General features: G+C 37.5%; 3 protein-coding genes and 1 long non-coding RNA gene across 4 annotated transcripts; 2 read left to right on the top strand and 2 right to left on the bottom strand.

The window, feature by feature from the left end:
- Positions 1–51: 51 nt before the first annotated feature.
- bnip4 (BCL2 interacting protein 4) lies at positions 52–3,007 on the bottom strand. The gene is made up of 6 exons (XM_020597138.1): positions 2,859–3,007; positions 2,376–2,547; positions 2,208–2,268; positions 1,958–2,064; positions 1,417–1,566; positions 52–528 (listed from the first exon to the last, which is right to left on the bottom strand). The coding sequence occupies exons 1-6, from the start codon at positions 2,899–2,901 to the stop codon at positions 486–488; spliced, it is 576 nt and encodes a 191-aa protein (XP_020452794.1). The 5' UTR covers positions 2,902–3,007; the 3' UTR covers positions 52–485.
- A 115-nt stretch (positions 3,008–3,122) lies between these two features.
- LOC109958471 (uncharacterized) lies at positions 3,123–5,522 on the top strand. The gene is made up of 3 exons (XR_002274676.1): positions 3,123–3,346; positions 3,519–3,545; positions 4,860–5,522. It is a non-coding gene; the product is annotated as an uncharacterized LOC109958471 (long non-coding RNA).
- A 3,500-nt stretch (positions 5,523–9,022) lies between these two features.
- Positions 9,023–10,333, bottom strand: LOC109960428 (alpha-2A adrenergic receptor-like). The gene has a single exon (XM_020600527.1). It carries the CDS (start codon positions 10,220–10,222, stop codon positions 9,023–9,025), a length of 1,200 nt encoding a protein of 399 aa, XP_020456183.1. The 5' UTR covers positions 10,223–10,333.
- Positions 10,334–11,944: 1,611 nt separating this feature from the next.
- smndc1 (survival motor neuron domain containing 1) lies at positions 11,945–17,788 on the top strand. Its single transcript, XM_020604261.1, has 6 exons — positions 11,945–12,055; positions 12,405–12,524; positions 13,826–13,968; positions 14,909–15,070; positions 15,459–15,612; positions 17,163–17,788. The coding sequence occupies exons 2-6, from the start codon at positions 12,405–12,407 to the stop codon at positions 17,298–17,300; spliced, it is 717 nt and encodes a 238-aa protein (XP_020459917.1). The 5' UTR covers positions 11,945–12,055; the 3' UTR covers positions 17,301–17,788.
- The last annotated feature ends 169 nt before the right edge of the window (positions 17,789–17,957 follow it).

The raw sequence follows: 17,957 nt of genomic DNA, 5'->3' as shown, positions 1-17,957 counted from the left end.
GCCGAGAGACATAGTCCCTCCAGCATGTCCTGGGTCTTCCCCGGGGCCTCCTCAGCAGTCGAAGGCAGGGGCCCCGACGACCCGATCTCTGGACACGGAGACTAGCCCTGGGGACATGGAATGTCTGTTGACAGTAAATCATTAAAATCAAGTAATTTCTTATTGTAAAAAGAAAAGACTGTTATATACAACATGTATCAGTTCCCTAATGTGCAGATTTATGGAGCAGGAAGCAGCAAAACACGTGTTTCCAAGCCAGGACAAGGGCTACAGCAAAGAGCAGAGGATTGGCCAATGTTGTGTTCAAGACTATACTCCATGAAACAACAATGAGATATCTTTAACTCTCCATGCTGGTGTTGGCGATGTGGGGCACGTGATCAAATCAGACCGTGTCACATTCCTCAGTCTTCATAAGGTTCCATTTTAAGGCATTCCAAGGTGTTCACAGGTGATAAAGGTGTCGCAAGACATCATCATCCGACTTAATAGGCATTGTGGGAGGTTAGGCGCTTTCCAATGTATATCCTAAATTAAGAAAGTCAAATGTAAAATAAGACAGTGCTGAAAGACAAGTTCTGGGTACATTTTAAAATTCTCTGTGCATGTATATGTACTGAAGCTGGGGCTTGATATCACTAGATAAAATGTGCCCCATTATGTTTCCCCTCACTAAGATGATACTATATTATAGAGCAGTAGTGCTTTAGGGACAAATTACCACCAGTATGAAACATATATAGTAAATTTGTTAAAGCCTTTGCATTTTAAGACAAAATAGTTAGGACACACCTGACTAAGCTGAGTGACCTGAATACTCCCAGGGTTAGAAATAGTCATGAGAATATTAGTTTTATGCTTTTACCCACTAAATCTGAGACAGTGAAAACAAGGAAGCACCTATCCAACCTTTATCTATTCAGCTTACACACTTTAAGATCAGCATGCTAATGTTCTGTTTGTTTGTTTGTCTTTGTGATGGTTATACTGGTTTCTTCTATTCTGCGTCTTTAGACGTTCATGAAAGTTCAGATCGAGACTTCTTAATGTAGTCCCTCCACCAAAATAAAAACAAGACTAGAATATATCACTATGAAACTGACTGGCAGGTGGTTTGATACAGAGACTACTATTAAATTATTCATATTGTGTTGGAGCAATTAAAGGTTTCCTTGGATCAGTGATGTTTCTAAGCAGAGGGAAAACAAGAATATTTGAAGTTCAAGTATTTGAAAAATACAAAATATATTTTCATCTCTGTGTCAAATTACTTATGTGGATATAATATCAATTGTATGTGGTAAAAATTCAGGCTATATTGTGCTCTTTAAAGATCTCTAATTACCTCTAGAGGGTCATATTACTGGTAAGTGTTTTTATTTTATTGCTAGTTAGAGATTAAATGATACTGCTTACCCTAGGCCAACAGCAAGTATATGAGAAATGATTAACGAGGGAAGGAAAATCTTCAGAAAATCGGCAGAGAGAACGCCTCCCTTCTTCATGACGCTGGTGTTCCTGATGCTGAGAGAGGTCAAGCGCTTAGGGTACTTCAGCAGAAACCCCCTACAGAAAAGCACATTAATTTTTCATTTTTTTTGAATACATTAAAAACAATGAGTGCCAGTTTAATGTCATACTGACACCTATGCTCACATAATCATTTTAAATTTACAATAACAAATCATATACTTAGGCTAATACATGTAAGAGATTAACACAAAAGTGTTTAACAACTTCCTATGCCTGTTACCTATACCATCCCTTTATCCAATACAGTTTTTCCTATTGGTAGCACTTACATGGGCAGCCAGACTGTATCATATGATTCATAATGAAACAAACTGCTTTATAGTTCTACAATCACACATTTTTCATTTCAATCTTGGAAGTGTTGTTTTAAACAAGATGCTGACACTGTAATTCAAGAATTACCAATTCAGTGGTGGCTACATACTTTGGTGGACTGTTCTCAGGTCGACTAGACCAGTCCCAGATCCAGTCAGCATTTTTCTTCATCAGGTTCTCTACCTCCCGTCTTCTTTCTTGGAAGTCTTCATCTGACTAAAAACACCAGATGTGGAAAATTAAGTGCTGTCAGAGCACATCACAGATATTTAAAAACATTATACTATGAGATATCATATAAACTATTTCATGAAACAACACTTAAAAGTCATATTCAGGTCACTGGTTGAAACAAATACCTGTGAGCTGTTTCCCTCTGAGCCTCTCAACAGAAGAAGGGGGGTCTGTGCTCTGAGTGGGCTGTTCAGAAGAAGACAGTACATAAAGGACACTTTGTCGAAAAGTAACGTTCCAATCTGTATTACAACATACTAGAGAAATACTGCTTCCCCTTTTCTCGAACAAACCTGTTGCACTGAGAGCTTCCTTTGGAGCTGCTCCTGCCTGACTCGTGCTGTGCATCTAGCAGCATTTTCTCCACCTCGCACTCCTGGCTGGACGTGGGGATTTGCTCCTGGCTTCCATGATGACTAGTACTTTGAGAACCAGTGCCACTGAAATGCAGTTCAACCCAGGAACCTTAAATATAATACACAGAATTTACAGATGAAACCCGACGTGGCGGATATCCAATATGGCATCACAGCTAGGGATGCAGTAGAACAGCACACCAACTAAAACAACTGCCTGTCCTCTTGACATGGTCTGTCTACGTCTAACTTAACAGATCGATATGTAGTAACGTTAAGCTTTGACTTGCTAGTTAGCTGGATCCCTATCTGTTCAAGCCCTGTCAGGTGATTTAACGTTACGTCGTGTTTTCTTGACTGTCGACTAGTGCTAACATGAACACTGGCAAGTTACCAGCTCTTTTGTCGTTTATACTTTACCTTGCAGACTCTCGTCAGATGAAATTTCTTTCTGGAGCGACATCGTACTGCTATAATCCTTCAGGTCCACGCGTTTACGCAGTTTTAAATAGAAGCCTACATATAAGCGAAATGGTGGCGAAATCTCAGAAAGCAGCTGGAGGTCCAACTACAACAATAACAATGACGCAACATTTCTGTTTATCTACACGGTGATTGGCTGTGGAAGGGCACGCACAACACGCAGGCTGAGCTCGTGCCACTTAAAAAAGCACGCATGCTCACACACAACTGCGCATGCTAAATAAACGCTCCGCGTTAAATATTATATTTATGACATGCATTTTTCTTATGTCAGCTTGTTTTACCATTTGGCTGAGCTTTATGTATTACTGTAGTTCCACACATCTGTCTGCAGGGGGCGGTCATAGCTCACAACTCACCTTTCCTTTCTCACTTGCTTCAGTGTGTAGGCTATAGGGAGAGAGGCCACGGCGTGGCTTAACTGTGTAAGTGCGCATTGTGCAGTTATATGGATTAAAACTGCTGATAATCAAATAAGTTCTGCTCATTTCTGTTCTGTTCTGGTCGCAATTATAAGCAAAAATGTCAGCTATTTGCTGGTTCTATAACCTATAACCTTCTAAAATGTAATAATTTGTTGCATTTCTTCCTTTCCAGAGATTGGCTCCAGCAACCCTCTTCTGGGTAAGTGGTATAGATAATGGATGGATGAATAGATGGTTGCATTTCTTTGTCATGCATCACACTAAACTTCATTTGTTTGTTTTTGTTTCAAACAACACATTTACAGACATTGCAGCAGGCTGCTAAAAACAAAAAAAAAATACATTTTTCAATATTATCTGATGTTAGAGAACAAAATAATTAACAAACAAAAAATCCGAAGATTAATTGATAATGAAAATATTCGCTTGTAGCCCCATCTTATCTGGACTCATGCAGCCTCTTTCCTCTTTCCTAAATTGCTCAGAGTCCAAGCAAGCTACAATGCTATGATTAAATTAATGCTTTCTGGTTTAGAATTGTTTGCATCCCAACCTGAACAGCACAGAAATATATTAACCAAGGGAAAACGTGTTTCAACTCACTTCTTTTAATTAACTATTCTGCAAGTGATTGATGTCCTGTATTGTATCAATGATAATACATGTAGTTAATGTTTCTGATTTCTTGAAGGGAGGCTCCAAATTTGAGGCTGGCATAATGTAATAATGTTTGTTACAATGGAGATGAGTATGACTGGTTATTCTTGCAAAATGAAATCATTTCTACAGTTGAGAGCACTTATTATTCTGGGGTGTGTTCTCCTTCCTGCCCAACAAGGAACAGCCTACATGGAGCTTAATAAATCATTTCAAAACAAAGATAAAATACTTGGGTAACCTGTAAAAAAAAAAAAGAAATTCTTTATTGCAGTTTTCCTCCTTAACAAAAACAAGCTTGCACAAACAAGCATGAATAAATTCCCTTGAGTGCTGCACTAGGGTTTTGTTTTGCAATTTATCTTTGTTAATCTCTATTTCCTGTAAAATGTTTGTTATAAACTGTTGTTCTTTACAGTGTAGTTTCTGTAAGTACATGTTCTCAGTTTTGTTATAGAATGACAAATACTAAGAATCATAACTAGACAGTATGAAAGAGACACAAATTGACTAAGCCAAAACAAAATTGCTTCATAATAAATTTTGATTAACCATATTAGTCTTTAACCTTACTCTAGCTATCTGGGTTATAATTAGCAACTTTACTTATGAAATGCTAACAAAGCTATAGGAGTTGGTATGATAATTTAATAAACCGTAATTTTACACTACAGGGGCTATTCGTTTAACTACTGTAAATCACATTGCAATAGAAATAATCCACACAATATTTTAACTACCTTTGCCTGGGGCTCTGACAAAAAAAGACGTAAAACAGAGATGAAAAGGAGAAGTGGTGAGCACATAGAGAAGTCACAGTGGACAGTGTGATACGTCTTGTTCTCTCTGTGTGTAGGTGTGTGTTACCTGACAGCGAGAGATGAATGGTTGACAACACCAGCTGGATGTTGAAGACAAAGTACAATCATGGTAAGCTTGGTCAGGAGTTTGTGTTTACTTTGTGTGTGTGTAGTTGCCATCATCCATGGTGTAGGTGGGGGATGATGCTGTGCAGAAGCCTGTGCAAGATGATGGGAGTAGGCCAGTGTGGAGGTGGATATGATCAATGACACAGACAGGACAAGATGGCTATTATTAAGAATTATGGTGTCCGGCGCAGGAGATTTTCCAGAACCTAATTTGCTATCAGTGAGGATTCACTACAGAACATAGAAAGCATATGGTGCTTGGAGTTTCTCAGAGATGGTGCTTTTGATGAGCAAGGAGAATCAGAGTTACGATGTATACTAACCACCACTTTTTATTGAATGTTAATTTATTGTGACTGATTTGATGGACAAGACCGATGAGTAAGAACCACATTCTGAGACTGGTTTAGCCAATACCCCCATCGTTTTTATTTTTTTATTTTTTTTTTGCTATATCTCACTGTCAAACACACACAAGTTCCCAAGTGTACTTGTTGCTTAAAGGAGATCAGAGAAGATAAGGCTATTGTGTAAAACAGATTGTTTATAATAGAAAACATCAGAGATCAATTTTAATGTACTCAAAATTAATACAGAAAGCAGACAGAGGGGATCCAGCCAAAAAAGTCTTTACATCTAAAGGCGGAATAACTCCAGTTAGATTAACTAAATAAAACTGCTATAGTGACATTAGCTGGAAAATTATTAATTTTGATTCCAGTAAATGACCCCTCATTTTGTGCTCATATATATTCCCATCTTTTTATTTTCTGTGTATTCATGGAAGAATGGCTTCATAGAGACATTTTATATTGTTTATTGAAACAAAAATAAGCCCTTTCTTTGACTCACCTGCCACACAGTCAGGTGTGCAGAGTTTTGTCAGTTTTTTCAAAGACATATTTATTCAAACACCTTGCTCTGAGCTACACAAATACAGTTAAAATTAGTTAAATTCAACAGACACCGTGGAGCACACTCTGGTTAATTTGATCTGATTATTGTTTTGATTAATAATACAACCAAAATGTTCTGTTGTGTCTAAAAAGGGGGGAGGGTAAAATGTAATTAAATGCAAGACAGAATGAGTTGAGTATACTGGTTGTCCTAAAGTATGAGCTTCTATTTGTTGATACATTAGCTATATTTACTAAATTCCACATCATCTATGTGTTTGGCTATGTTAATTCCCAGTAGGGTCTTCATTCCCCCAGGATCCTATTGAGCCTCTTTTAGAGAAGCCTGTTTAGCTTTTTTGATGAGTTAAGAAAACAGAATTAAAAAAAACCCCTATCAGGGTTTATTCACTTTTTTAATCCCCAATACAAATCCCTTTCTCAAGGAAAGGAGATCAAAAATTCCCTCTAATAGCTCCAATCGTAGCAGCCAGAAAACATTTGGGCTGGCAAGCCATTTGGATTTCTTACTAATATTGTCAGTCATTTCAAAACTGTATGTCTTGCCGAAATGTTGCCATCATCTGCATACTTAAACTGAAAATAATGTAATTAAATACATTTGAAAACTATGGGTTAAAATAAGACTTTTCTTTTGCATTGGTGAGTCCATGGAGTAGAGAAAGTAACAGAGATTGTATGAGGCAAATTAAACAGGATCTTCCTGCTGCTACATCCCTCAGAATGTAATTTGGTTAACTTGCATCCTTATCAATTCAAGAGGGAGGAAGTATTATATGCTCCAGTGTGTGTGATGCATTGTTCTCAATCCATAATGAATGACTCAACATTCAATTAAAAACACACTATTCATCACTAGCTATGATTTAAACTTGTTAGTATGGTCTCGGTGTCTCTGCCTGACTCTGTGTGATCCTGCCTCAGCAATCTCTGTATATCTGGGATGTAGCCTGTTCTCTATGGTCTTTCATTGCTTTGTTCACCAGCCTCTATGAGAGACATGACTAGCAGCTTTGAGAAGCACTTAGAGTTCGAGGCATGAGAAATTAAAAGCAAATGGAGAACACTAACCGGGGAGCTGCATGAAGGTTGTGGGAACTCCAGCCAGTGGCAGCTTGTATAGTTTTATAAGCTGTGATGTCACAATCATAAATTGTGGCAGTTTGAAGTGGCCTTTATAGTGGAAGATAAATCATTGTCTCAGCAGAGAGCAAAAGGAGACATGTTTGTGATGAGAATAGCGAGGGTTACCAACTGCTTGTAACCAACTATAATTTATACGACTGAAAACTAAGTTCAGTGACACATTACACATTTGAAAACAATGAGCAACACAAAGTTAATTCTGTATGTTACATTTAACATACTAATGGGGAGATATAAGTCAACAGTTTTTAATGAATAATTTATTCAGGTTTTTGTTTCCCTTTCACCTCTTTAAATTTTTTTTTTATGCTTTCTTTAGTTTTATTAATGTTTTTGGGCAAGTAATGTCATAGATATTTTGACATTTCATCTCTCTGTTGTTGTGAGTATGTGCCCTATAAATATAATATATGCATTCTGCTACTCAGGCATAGCGACAAACTCCAGAAGATTTGTCATTTTAATTAAACAGTGCATTCAGATGGCAATTACGGCACTTTAATCTTTCAAGGCACATTGGTGTGCCGTGAATCAGGGCCATGTAGACCTATTTTAAAGACTGTCTTGCAAACATTTTATAGTACTAAATGTCACATAATGTTAATTGCTAAGTATTAATTCAAACAGCTACATCTGCTAAAATGTTACAATTATGATAATATGTTTCACTCTTCATAAATCCTGGAATGGCAGGAATCACCCTTTTTCGTGTATATATCGATGCCAACTGTTAGCGTCACTGTTCTAAGAAAGGCTGCGGAATAGCATGAATTCTCATTGCCACAAAGCCTCAAATATAAATGTTTTGTCAGACTGTTCATGGGAACTCGATCAGCAGTACAGTAGGTCTTATAGTTTGCCATTTGTGGTAAGTAATAGATGTTATTTTTTAAGAATTAGGGACATGGTTGATCCCAAAGATGTGTACCACAGGAATCTCAAAACACCAGTATCCCACAGAGAAAGTCATGGGAATCATGCTGTTATTTACAGTATACATGAGAGGTCATCAGGAGGAAATGCTTGCTCAATTAAAGCAATTACAGATGGTGCATTTAGTTTATTTCAGCCTCACATATTTATACTAGTATAAAAGTCTATTTGTTAAAGAATGGTTATAATGATGTGAAAACCGAGAAGAGGCAGAGAGTGTTGACAAGAACACAGAGCATTGATAAGCTTGTGTGGATATTAACCTCACAGTGTAATTTGCAGCAGTCAATCATATTTCAGTCACTCCATGAATTCTGTTTGACTCCAGGGGAGGATTTAATGGTGTCCTGATATGAAGGGCTATAATTCATGATAAACTGCATTCAGTGTTGGTGAGCAACCCCAACCTCCTAGGCACAATTTTCTTTTCCCATAATTGTTTTGTACTTGTGCTTGTTATTAGAGAAGGAGATAGCTGGTGGTATGGGGATAACATATTGTTAAGTGCAATATGCTTTCCTATGCTCTTGCTTTTGTTTATACTGTTGTACAAAGATTTTTTATGTGCATTTACATGCATCTGCTTTTCTAAATTAGTCTTTTCTTTATTTCTAATAATTACAGAGGGAGAGACCTAGTTTCCAAGGAATTTGTATCATTTGCATGTTTCCTTTCTCTTGCAAGATGATCACCACCATGAGCACATAACTTAGTTTTCAGTTATAATGAAATTACTGGCCATGTCTATTTACAAACTATTGACATTTCAGATGATTTATGGTATGCTATATATGACACAAAACAGACATTTTAAAAAAGTATCATCCATATTGTCACAGTTGTATAGTGTTAATGTCTAAATTCACAGGTTGTCACAGTGCAATCCTAGCCGTAAAACAAACTGCACATTACATGTCCACCAAAACAAACATTTGCTGACACGGAAGTACATAAATGTTAAAACAGAAGTAAAATATTCTACAGTACACATTTTTCAAATATTTAGTAAATATCGTATATATTTTAAATGTAATATTAAACAGATAACAGCCTTAGAGTTTTTAAAATGCATATATAACAATCTTTATTAATCTTTATAAAGTTCCTCTATCCCTTGCACAAAGGATCTTTTTTAAAGACCTTCTGAAGTCATTATTGAATATAGTGTATATAACAGGATTTAGTGAGCTATTGCAGTAACCGAGCCAGAAAAACATCTTGAACAGTGTCTCTGGGACACAGCAGGTGTAACACACAGCAGTGAGTGTGTATGTGAAGAAGAAGGGGAACCAGCAGAGAACAAACACTCCCATAACCACGGCCAGAACAAAAGTGAAACGCCTCTCTCTGTATTGCCTTCCTTTCCACCTGTTCATTCTCACACTGGGCTGCACCTCTGGCTTCAAGGTTTCTCCAGGCTTCACCTGAGCCACTTTGGATGTTCTCAGACCCCTCTTTTTCTTCAGGGAACAAGGGGTGATTTCATTTCCATCAGAAGAGGAGGGCTCTTCCTCCACGTCTATCCCATTGACCTCTCTACAGTCTTTGCCTTTCACTTCTCTCCCTTCTCTGTATTTTCTCTCCAGGGTTTCCAAACTATACTTTGTGTCTTCTGACTTGTTATTTGCTCCTTGTCTTTCGCCTGGAGGGGCTTTTGTTCTTTTCTTGGCAATCTGGTAGATTCGAACATACACCGTAATCATGATGACACAGGGTGCAAAGAAGGAGGCAGTGCTGGAGAATATAATGTACCATTTCTCCTCATTAATTCTACATTTGGGGCTGTCCTCTTTACCCTCATCCTTTTTCATTGTGATAAGTGGAGGGAAGGAAATGATGGCCGCCAACACCCAGACTATGAAGATTGTCCTTTTAATCCTGCGTGGTGTCCTCCTCAGGTTGTACTCAATGGCTTGAGTGACAGACCAGTATCTGTCCAGGCTGATGGCACACAGGTGAACAATTGATGAGGTGCAGAAGAGCACATCCAAAGCCAGGTAGATTTCGCACCATATTTTACCAAAGTACCAATAACCCATCAGTTCGTTCGCTAAAGAGAATGGCATCACGAAGGTGGCAACTAGGATGTCCGCACATGCCAGGGAGACTAAAAACAAGTTCTGAGGTGCTCTCAGGGCTCGGCTTGTGATTACAGCAATTACTACCATGACATTGCCAAACACGGTTAGCAGGATGAAGATGCCCACCAGAATCGTTAGCAGCACAGAGGTCTGCACAGTATATGGATGCCTGCCAGGCAAAGTCTCATTTCCGCTAAAGTTAAGACAGCCCATAAGGATAAGCTGTGATATCGATGATATTGTCTGAACACTGCTCTGTTAGGAGGCTTGGAAGCTGTGCTAGCCAGCAGTCTATTAATTGCATCAATTCAAGAACACAGCACCAGATAATTGAGTCTTTTCACTGAGGAAGATCTTGTTCAAAGAAATCTGTGTTATTTTGCTCTTGGTCAGTAAGAAAATAGATGCCAGCAGAGAAAAATGACAAGAAATAATGCTTTGTATTAAGACAAAAACAAAGAAAGAAATTAATTGAACTTTGATTTATCCCAGTTCTCCACATCAGATAATTAAAAAAAATAGATATATTCTATAAAAAAAATAAATAATTCTTCATCCACCAACCTTTTAGAATAAGAACTTGCAGTTAAGTCCTCCTGGAAGACATTTCAAAAAACAAACTTAAATTGCAGATAGCGCTGGCTCAGACAGATCTTTTTGTCTATTGTGGCTGAAGTGTGGAGTGCGGCATTTATATTGGCTTGATATGAGGCTGAGGATCTGTGGTGCTGGCTCCATTTCAGTAATGGGCGGGGTTCATCTGCTGCTGGAAATTTAAAACCCATTTGGTGTTGTTGCTCCCAGGCCCTGAAACAATTGACTGATTATGGCATTAACAGTATTCTTGATTTATAGATGTAATATCTGTAGCCTGTAAAATGACAATGGCTTACAAATACAGTCTATATGGTTTTGTAGTTGTTCTTTATGAACAAAATGTTCAGAGATATGCTGAAAGAAGCTTGAAGAACAGCTTGAAAGAATCTGAATTTATAGATTAGGTCTGAGCTACTAGTGCAAGAGAACAGCAAGAGCAGTATATTTATAAGGATAAAACCTTTTACCTTGACAAATGATTGCTTTCTTGATTAAGAATACATTGAAGAGAATTTACTGATGTATTTTGCATGTTGTATTTGATATATAAATATAATCATTAAAAATAGTTTTCTCTGACCAAACTATGTTCATCTACTATGCAACAACAATGTTGTTTGTAAGCAAGGTTTAACAATAAATGTTTGCAGGTTGATAGGACATGCTGATAACAAGGATTTTAATTGTGGTAGCTTGTGATTCTTTATATTCTTGAGCTTTTCAAATTAATAACATTATTGTTTTACCATTTACTGAATGTGTTGCTTTATAGCTACAAGTAGCTACAAGCATGCCAGCCAGCATGGATTTGTAATTATCTCTTTTAATTCACTTTAAGATGATGCAGTTTTGTTTATTGCTCAGCACACATATTTAACTAAATGGCTTGATGATGTTTATGCATTAGACTATAACAGACTTAGCATCTACAATGGGTTATATTTGAGTTGAGTACATCCTGTGATTGGATAATTTTGATAGAGTGAAATCAGGTTATAGGTAAAAATCTTATATATATTGTATATAATTCATGTTGTAATGTTGTTTTATTGATATAAACAGTGTTTCCTGAATGTAAGAGAGACTACCTAGAATATTATCCACACACGTTCTATTTTACAACTCTTTTATGTTGCTATATGCCTCATTATTTATAGAAGTATAGGCTATGACATCCATGAGACCTACCTGCAATTTGTGGGACACACTGAGATAGCTATTTATCATCTATACTGTATGTTAGAGGGTTGACACCTGGCTGAAACCATATGGTGTTGAAACGAGCTATCGTGTTATCGCGAGAAAGTGTTGCACGGACTTCCGGTGGCCTTTTTGTGTGCGGGAGGAAGGAGAGTTTACTGTTGTTCTTTTAAGCAGTCGTTTTGGCGATTGGTCGAGTTGGGATTTGAATGCTTACTGTATTTATCAGTAAATATAATTTGTACAGAGGTAAGATTACGCATCAATGCTTTGTTTTTGTGATTTCCCCTTGGCCGCTTTTAGCTAGCATTAGCCGCCGTACGATAAATGTACGTCGACGGAAAAAAAGGCCTGAGGATCTTGCTAACTGTTCTAAGCTAATATGAACGTTCTAACATTATATAACATGTTTCTTGTTGATGGTGAGTTGCGCAGGTTTCATTCATTTCGCGTTTGCTAATAATTATTCGCGTAATTATGTTATTGCTAATCTAAACTAGCTTGGTAAATACAAGATGTTTACCTTTAGCATTTCGGACATGTGCTAATACGCCAAGCCAGCTGTTCTAGAAAACTAAACATTTATGCTATCACACAGATGTCGGACGACTTGATGAAACAGTTGAGCAGCTACAAAGCCCAGCTGCAGCAAGTAGAAGTCGCTTTATCTACTGATCCAGATAACGAAGACCTTCTTAAGCTCCAGAAAGACTTACAGGTTTGTATGTTTTACTGTACTTCCAAATGGTGCATTTGCACATCGCTTTAGAAGAGGGCTAACGTTACAACGACCAAAATGCCACCTTGCGAACATGTGGCATTTTAGTAATTTCTGATATCTTTTTACACAAAGCAAATAACCAGTCAAATGACCCCTTAATAATATAGTATACATATTATTATTATGTTATTCCAAAATATGTTTTTCTTTAGTGTTAAAGGATCACATTATTATTATCATGATGTTGTGTAATCATTTTCAAACTTTAATTTGCTAACCCTGAATTATGAAGTATGTAGCCATGGCTCCCGGGTTATTTTATGATATGCCAGTGTGTGTTGGCCAGTGACTTGGTAAATAACTAGTGCTGTGACCATACACTTAGCCCACGTGATGATACACAGTAATGGGTTCATGATAATCACAAAATGCAAAAAGAATGCATGTGCATTTTGAAATGATTTGACTTATCAGCTTGTAACGAATGTCACTTCAGTTCTACTTTCTGAGTATGAATGATCATATGTAGTAAAAGACAACAACATGCAAGCACTGTAAAAGGTTTTGTGACAAACTCAACAGACTGGATTCTCCTTTCTGTGCGATTTCACTTCTTCAGACCTTATAACTGTGCATGAACTTTGCATGGGCTTTTAACTTCTAAAATTGAAGCTGTGTGTGACCTACTATGCTATTTTCATCCTCGGCACACTAGACCAAAGGTGCTGCATTGACCAATCATATACATAGGACAATTGCACAGTTAATGCACCATAATGACATGCCATGCATTTTTGCTATTACTGGATGTTAAACTGTTGTTGTTGTTGTTGTTGTTTTTATCTATCAATGCAGACACACTGGTGGTAGAATTGAAGCTAAGGTAGAGTAGGCTATGTTGGTGGCATGGCTAACCAAAACACAACGGTAACTCACGGGCTGGAAATGTGAATGAAGCTACTCATGTCAGCTCATCACAACTTGGCCATATCATATATGCCTACAACACTGCCCCTGCAACCCCTCACGCCCGTCCAATGCAGCCCTGTGCGTTAAAACACTACAGGGAGCTGCATTTTTGCTAGACTACTGTTATCGCGAGACGGCTTTTGCCACAAGAAATATTGTCATATTTTAATATTTCCAGATCTCCTACTACCACAAGAGACTCACATCCCTATAGATAACCCATTCCCCTCTTTACCCTTCACTGCTTTTGCTAACCATATTTTTCCTGGAGAAAGATCTGCCTGGTTCTTTATGAATATCTGACTGAGTTTTTGTTGTTTCTCTTACAGGAAGTCATTGATTTGACAAAAGACCTCTTGACCTCACAGCCCAATGATGGTGCATCCAGTACTAATGGCTCTGACACAGTACCCCTGAAACACAGCTGGAAAATTGGGGACAAGTGTATGGCTGCATGGAGTCAGGATGGACAGTGAGTGTCACCAGCCTCTTCTCATGAAAACATTGCATGTAGCTACATGCCTTATTGCACTACATTTGAACTTGTTTGACTCAGTAGTGGTTTTATGGATTAGGTTTTGTCTGATCATGTTTGTTGTTTTTCTTAAAACCATAGATTTGTACATAACTTTCGACAGAAAGCATCTGCCAAATGAATACATTCAAATGTGCATTTTGTTTTCTGAGATGTAACTAGCTTTTGCTTCTTATTTTGGACAATGTAAAAAGAGAGAGAAATGTATCTACTGGTAAGTTCCCTAAACCAGATCATTCACACAGCAAGCCTTAATGTGTTTAAATTGTTGTAAATTTTCTGTGTTTTGACATTATTAATTCAGTTTTCTGTCTTTGTAACAAATGCACAAATTATATTGTGGTGGTCTATTCATATTCTATTGTACCTACATCTGTACCTGGCTATGAATTTTTGCATATGAAGTGTAACATCTTTACTTTCAATTGACGAATAGTTGTTGAGTGCTACGTAGTTGACCTTGGTTAAAATAATGAGGTGTTTAAATTCTCAGCCTGCACCAGTAGTAAATAACTATTTAAAATATGAGCATAGAGCATGCCTCAGTTTTTCTATTGTTATGTAGTTACATAATGTATGGAAACGTTTTTTGTTTACTGAATACCGACTTTCAATAGACATTGTTTTTACGTCTTAATACATCTGCATGAAACAAACTAATTTCATGCATATTTGACCTTAAGGGGAGCAAAAGTCAGTTTGTAGGAAATGTATATTCTTGAGGGGCAAAATTATATGTATATATATCTCCCCTTTAGTCTAATCACACAATCACTTACATATAACCTTTATATGTTAGTGTTAACGTTTTGCTTATTAAGTAGAGCTTGAGTCTTTGGCTCATACTCACCTGCTTACAGATGTGATTCTTTGGCAGGGTGTATGAGGCTGAGATTGAGGAGATAGACCAAGACAACGGCACTGCAGCCATTACCTTCACTGGATACGGGAATGCTGAAGTGATCCCTCTGCAGAACCTCAAAGCAGTAGAGATGGGGAAGCGCTCTGCTGAAGATGGGAGTGTGAAGCCCAAATCAAAGTATGATCACAATAACTTTGTGTCACTCCTGCAGTGTGCATACAAAAAACTGAGCCAAAACCTACTATTTCACATATTAAGGAAACTACATGGACAGACTTTAGCTGTACCTAGGTTATTAGAGCCATAATTGGTAGAATGAGTAGCTTAGTTGTTTCACTACTCATGGCCAGGGCACACCGCCTTTTTTGTTGTACTCTGCCATCAGTTTTTCTTGGTTAAGTTTATTTGTCCAGTGCACCTTTTGGTCTGTGTAATATAGCCTTTCAGTTGTACTGTATGTTGGACTGACTAATGCTATTTTGTATTTTTAATAACATGTTTGTGGTTCTGTTTGTACATCATGGACAGGATTTAAACATTTTCTCCTCATTCTCTGTTTTTCTAGGAAAGAGCAGATAGCAGAGCAGAGAGAGTATAAGAAGAAGAAAGCCCAGAAGAAGATACAGAGGATGAAGGAGTTGGAGCAAGAGAGGGAGGAGCAAAAATCAAAGTGGCAGCAGTTCAACAACAAAGCCTACTCAAAGAACAAGAAAGGACAGGTACGTTTTCTTTTAATTTAATCTATTGAAAGTAGTAGTCTGTGGTGCACTGAGCAAGCGCTGTTGACAGTAGTTTTATACTCGTAGTATCTCCTTTCTTGCTTTATATTTTTCCACTGCAGCAGATCTGTAGTGAATCCCCCGCTGGTTTATTTTTAAAGTAGCCAAAGAGTAGCTCTGCAGTAATAAAACATTTGAGACAAAATACAGTGGACCCTTGGTTTTCGTATGCCCTAGTTTTCATACGATTCGGTTTTCGACGACTTTTTTCATCGAAATTTTGTCCCAGTTTTCGTACATCCGCTCGGTTTTTGTACAGTTGATTGGTCAGTTCAGCGTCATTAGTCCCTACCGAAGTCGTTCGCCTGCCCGCGTGACTCGGCCACTAATTTCCCGGAAGAAATGAGTGAAGGGAAGTAACCCCAGATAGTGCCTTGATACATGAAGTCCTTATGGAGGGGGATTCCCCTTCCAAACAATAACCTCTCCTCCTCCCTCTCCCCTCCTCGCTGTCTTCCATACGCCAACAACAGTCTTCAATAAAGATAAAAGTGATGTTAAATGTTAATTTATCCATTTCATTAGTCATTTATATTTATTTCTCATTGTTTTCTGTATGTAAAAATATAATTATTCTCTATAAAATGTATTATTGGGTGTCTGGGACGGATTAATGGGATTTACATTATTTCTTATGGGAAATATTGCTTCAGTTTTCGTACATTCGATTTTCTTCTGACTTTTTCGAACGCATTAATCATGAAAACAGAGGTTCCACTGTATGTAAAACATGATGTCTGTCAAGTCAGAGCATCAGGTGATCTGGTCTTAAGCTATACCTCTAGCCACAATTAAACTCACTGTATATTGAAACAAGGTGATAAATTCAGCACGATAAAGCAAAAGACAAAGTGACAACAGTTGTGTTAGTGCCGAACTTGAATTTTGATGTTGCATTCACGGTTGGGACTGTGTGGAGAAGTGTTAGCTACTACAGAGACACTCGCTAAACAATCTTTTGGGTTACTTAATCAGTACTTGTGGTATTTAATGGCCAGAATTTAAAATATCTCTCACTGTAATTTAAAATCTTTGCTGTACTGCAACCAGTTTTCTGACAAGGATCCTCAAGTTTGAGAACTAACTGTTCCATAGCCTGTTAGCTGAGATTTAAGCTTGTTGCAAAATAACTTTCTAGCATTAAAATTGACATCATCATGTTAACTTTTCACATGGTTGCATAAGTCTTGTAGTAAAAAGCTCAAAACTCCAAGTCAGTATAACATGGAATGTAATTTAAAATTCAGAATGTTGCCAGAAAGCAGCAGGTTTTGAGCTGTTTAACACCTTGCCTCATCCACCCCATCTCCCTCTCATGGCATGACGCATAATGTAATACCATACGTGACCACAGGACAAAGAAACTTTAAACTAGTGACACACTGTCCATGAAATACAACTGGGAGACTGTGTGGAGTATACACCTGTTAAAGTAATCCAGTACTCTGTTGTTTTGTATTTGTAACGGTTAATAATTACTTTTTTCTTAGGTAAAGAGGAGCATATTTGCATCTCCAGAAAGCGTAAATGGAAAGGTGGGAGTGGGAACATGTGGTATCGCAGACAAACCTATGACCCAGTACCACGACACATCAAAATACAATGTCAGACATCTAATGCCACAATGACCTAATATATTCTGTACATAATAATCCACTCTGTACTAGCTGTATCAGTGCTCCCTGTTGTGTTTATACATGATTTGTGTTTCTCAAGTAAAGAAAGCTTTGAAACGAATAGCTTGCACACCATTGTTTGAAATATTAATGTTGTTTTCTTATATATTATGTAGGTACAACCAACCATCCAAATACAGGGCTTTTTCCTGCACTGGAACAGGCCCACCTTTTATGTAGGAACAGGAAGTGGCATTTTAGGAAAACTACAGAGTGTGCCATTTGTGTCCAGGTTCCACTGAGGCTAAATGCCTGCTAAGATGTTTATAAATATTCACCTGTAGATTTGCTGTGTAAATTTGAGGCTGAATTTTGAACACTGACCATTTCATGGTGTCTTAACATCAATAATGGTTTTGATTTGAGATGGCTCAATTTACATTTTAATTTCTGTGTATATAACAGTGAAATAAACATTGCTTTGTTTTCAGTTTTTTAAATAACAGCTTCCACCTCATTTGACTCCTTTTAGAATTAATCTGTGTGGTTCTGTCAGGTCCTGCATGGGGCAGTAAAGACTTACAACCATTATTAATCAATCCATGCTATGAACATCACACTGGAGTTCTTAATAAAACTTGTTTTACCATCAAAGTCACATTTTTTAAT

Source organism: Monopterus albus, unplaced genomic scaffold (assembly GCF_001952655.1).
Source record: "Monopterus albus unplaced genomic scaffold, M_albus_1.0 scaffold3.1, whole genome shotgun sequence".
NCBI lineage: Eukaryota > Metazoa > Chordata > Actinopteri > Synbranchiformes > Synbranchidae > Monopterus > Monopterus albus.
Note: the sequence above shows the minus strand (reverse complement) of the source record. Positions and strands in the feature narration are given on the sequence as shown.

What these genes read in the sequence shown, in the direction of transcription:
- smndc1 (XM_020604261.1), top strand. Translation starts at nt 12,405, where the DNA reads ATGTCGGACGACTTGATGAAACAGTTGAGCAGCTACAAAGCCCAGCTG. An exon ending in AGCTCCAGAAAGACTTACAG is followed by an intron (nt 12,525 to 13,825) that starts GTTTGTATGTTT and finishes TTTCTCTTACAG; the next exon opens with GAAGTCATTGATTTGACAAA. An exon ending in CAAAGAACAAGAAAGGACAG is followed by an intron (nt 15,613 to 17,162) that starts GTACGTTTTCTT and finishes CTTTTTTCTTAG; the next exon opens with GTAAAGAGGAGCATATTTGC.
- bnip4 (XM_020597138.1), bottom strand. Translation starts at nt 2,901, where the DNA reads ATGTCGCTCCAGAAAGAAATTTCATCTGACGAGAGTCTGCAAG. An exon ending in GGAAGCTCTCAGTGCAACAG is followed by an intron (nt 2,269 to 2,375) that starts GTTTGTTCGAGA and finishes TCTTCTGAACAG; the next exon opens with CCCACTCAGAGCACAGACCC. An exon ending in CAGAGGGAAACAGCTCACAG is followed by an intron (nt 2,065 to 2,207) that starts GTATTTGTTTCA and finishes TGGTGTTTTTAG; the next exon opens with TCAGATGAAGACTTCCAAGA.
- LOC109960428 (XM_020600527.1), bottom strand. Translation starts at nt 10,222, where the DNA reads ATGGGCTGTCTTAACTTTAGCGGAAATGAGACTTTGCCTGGCAGGCAT.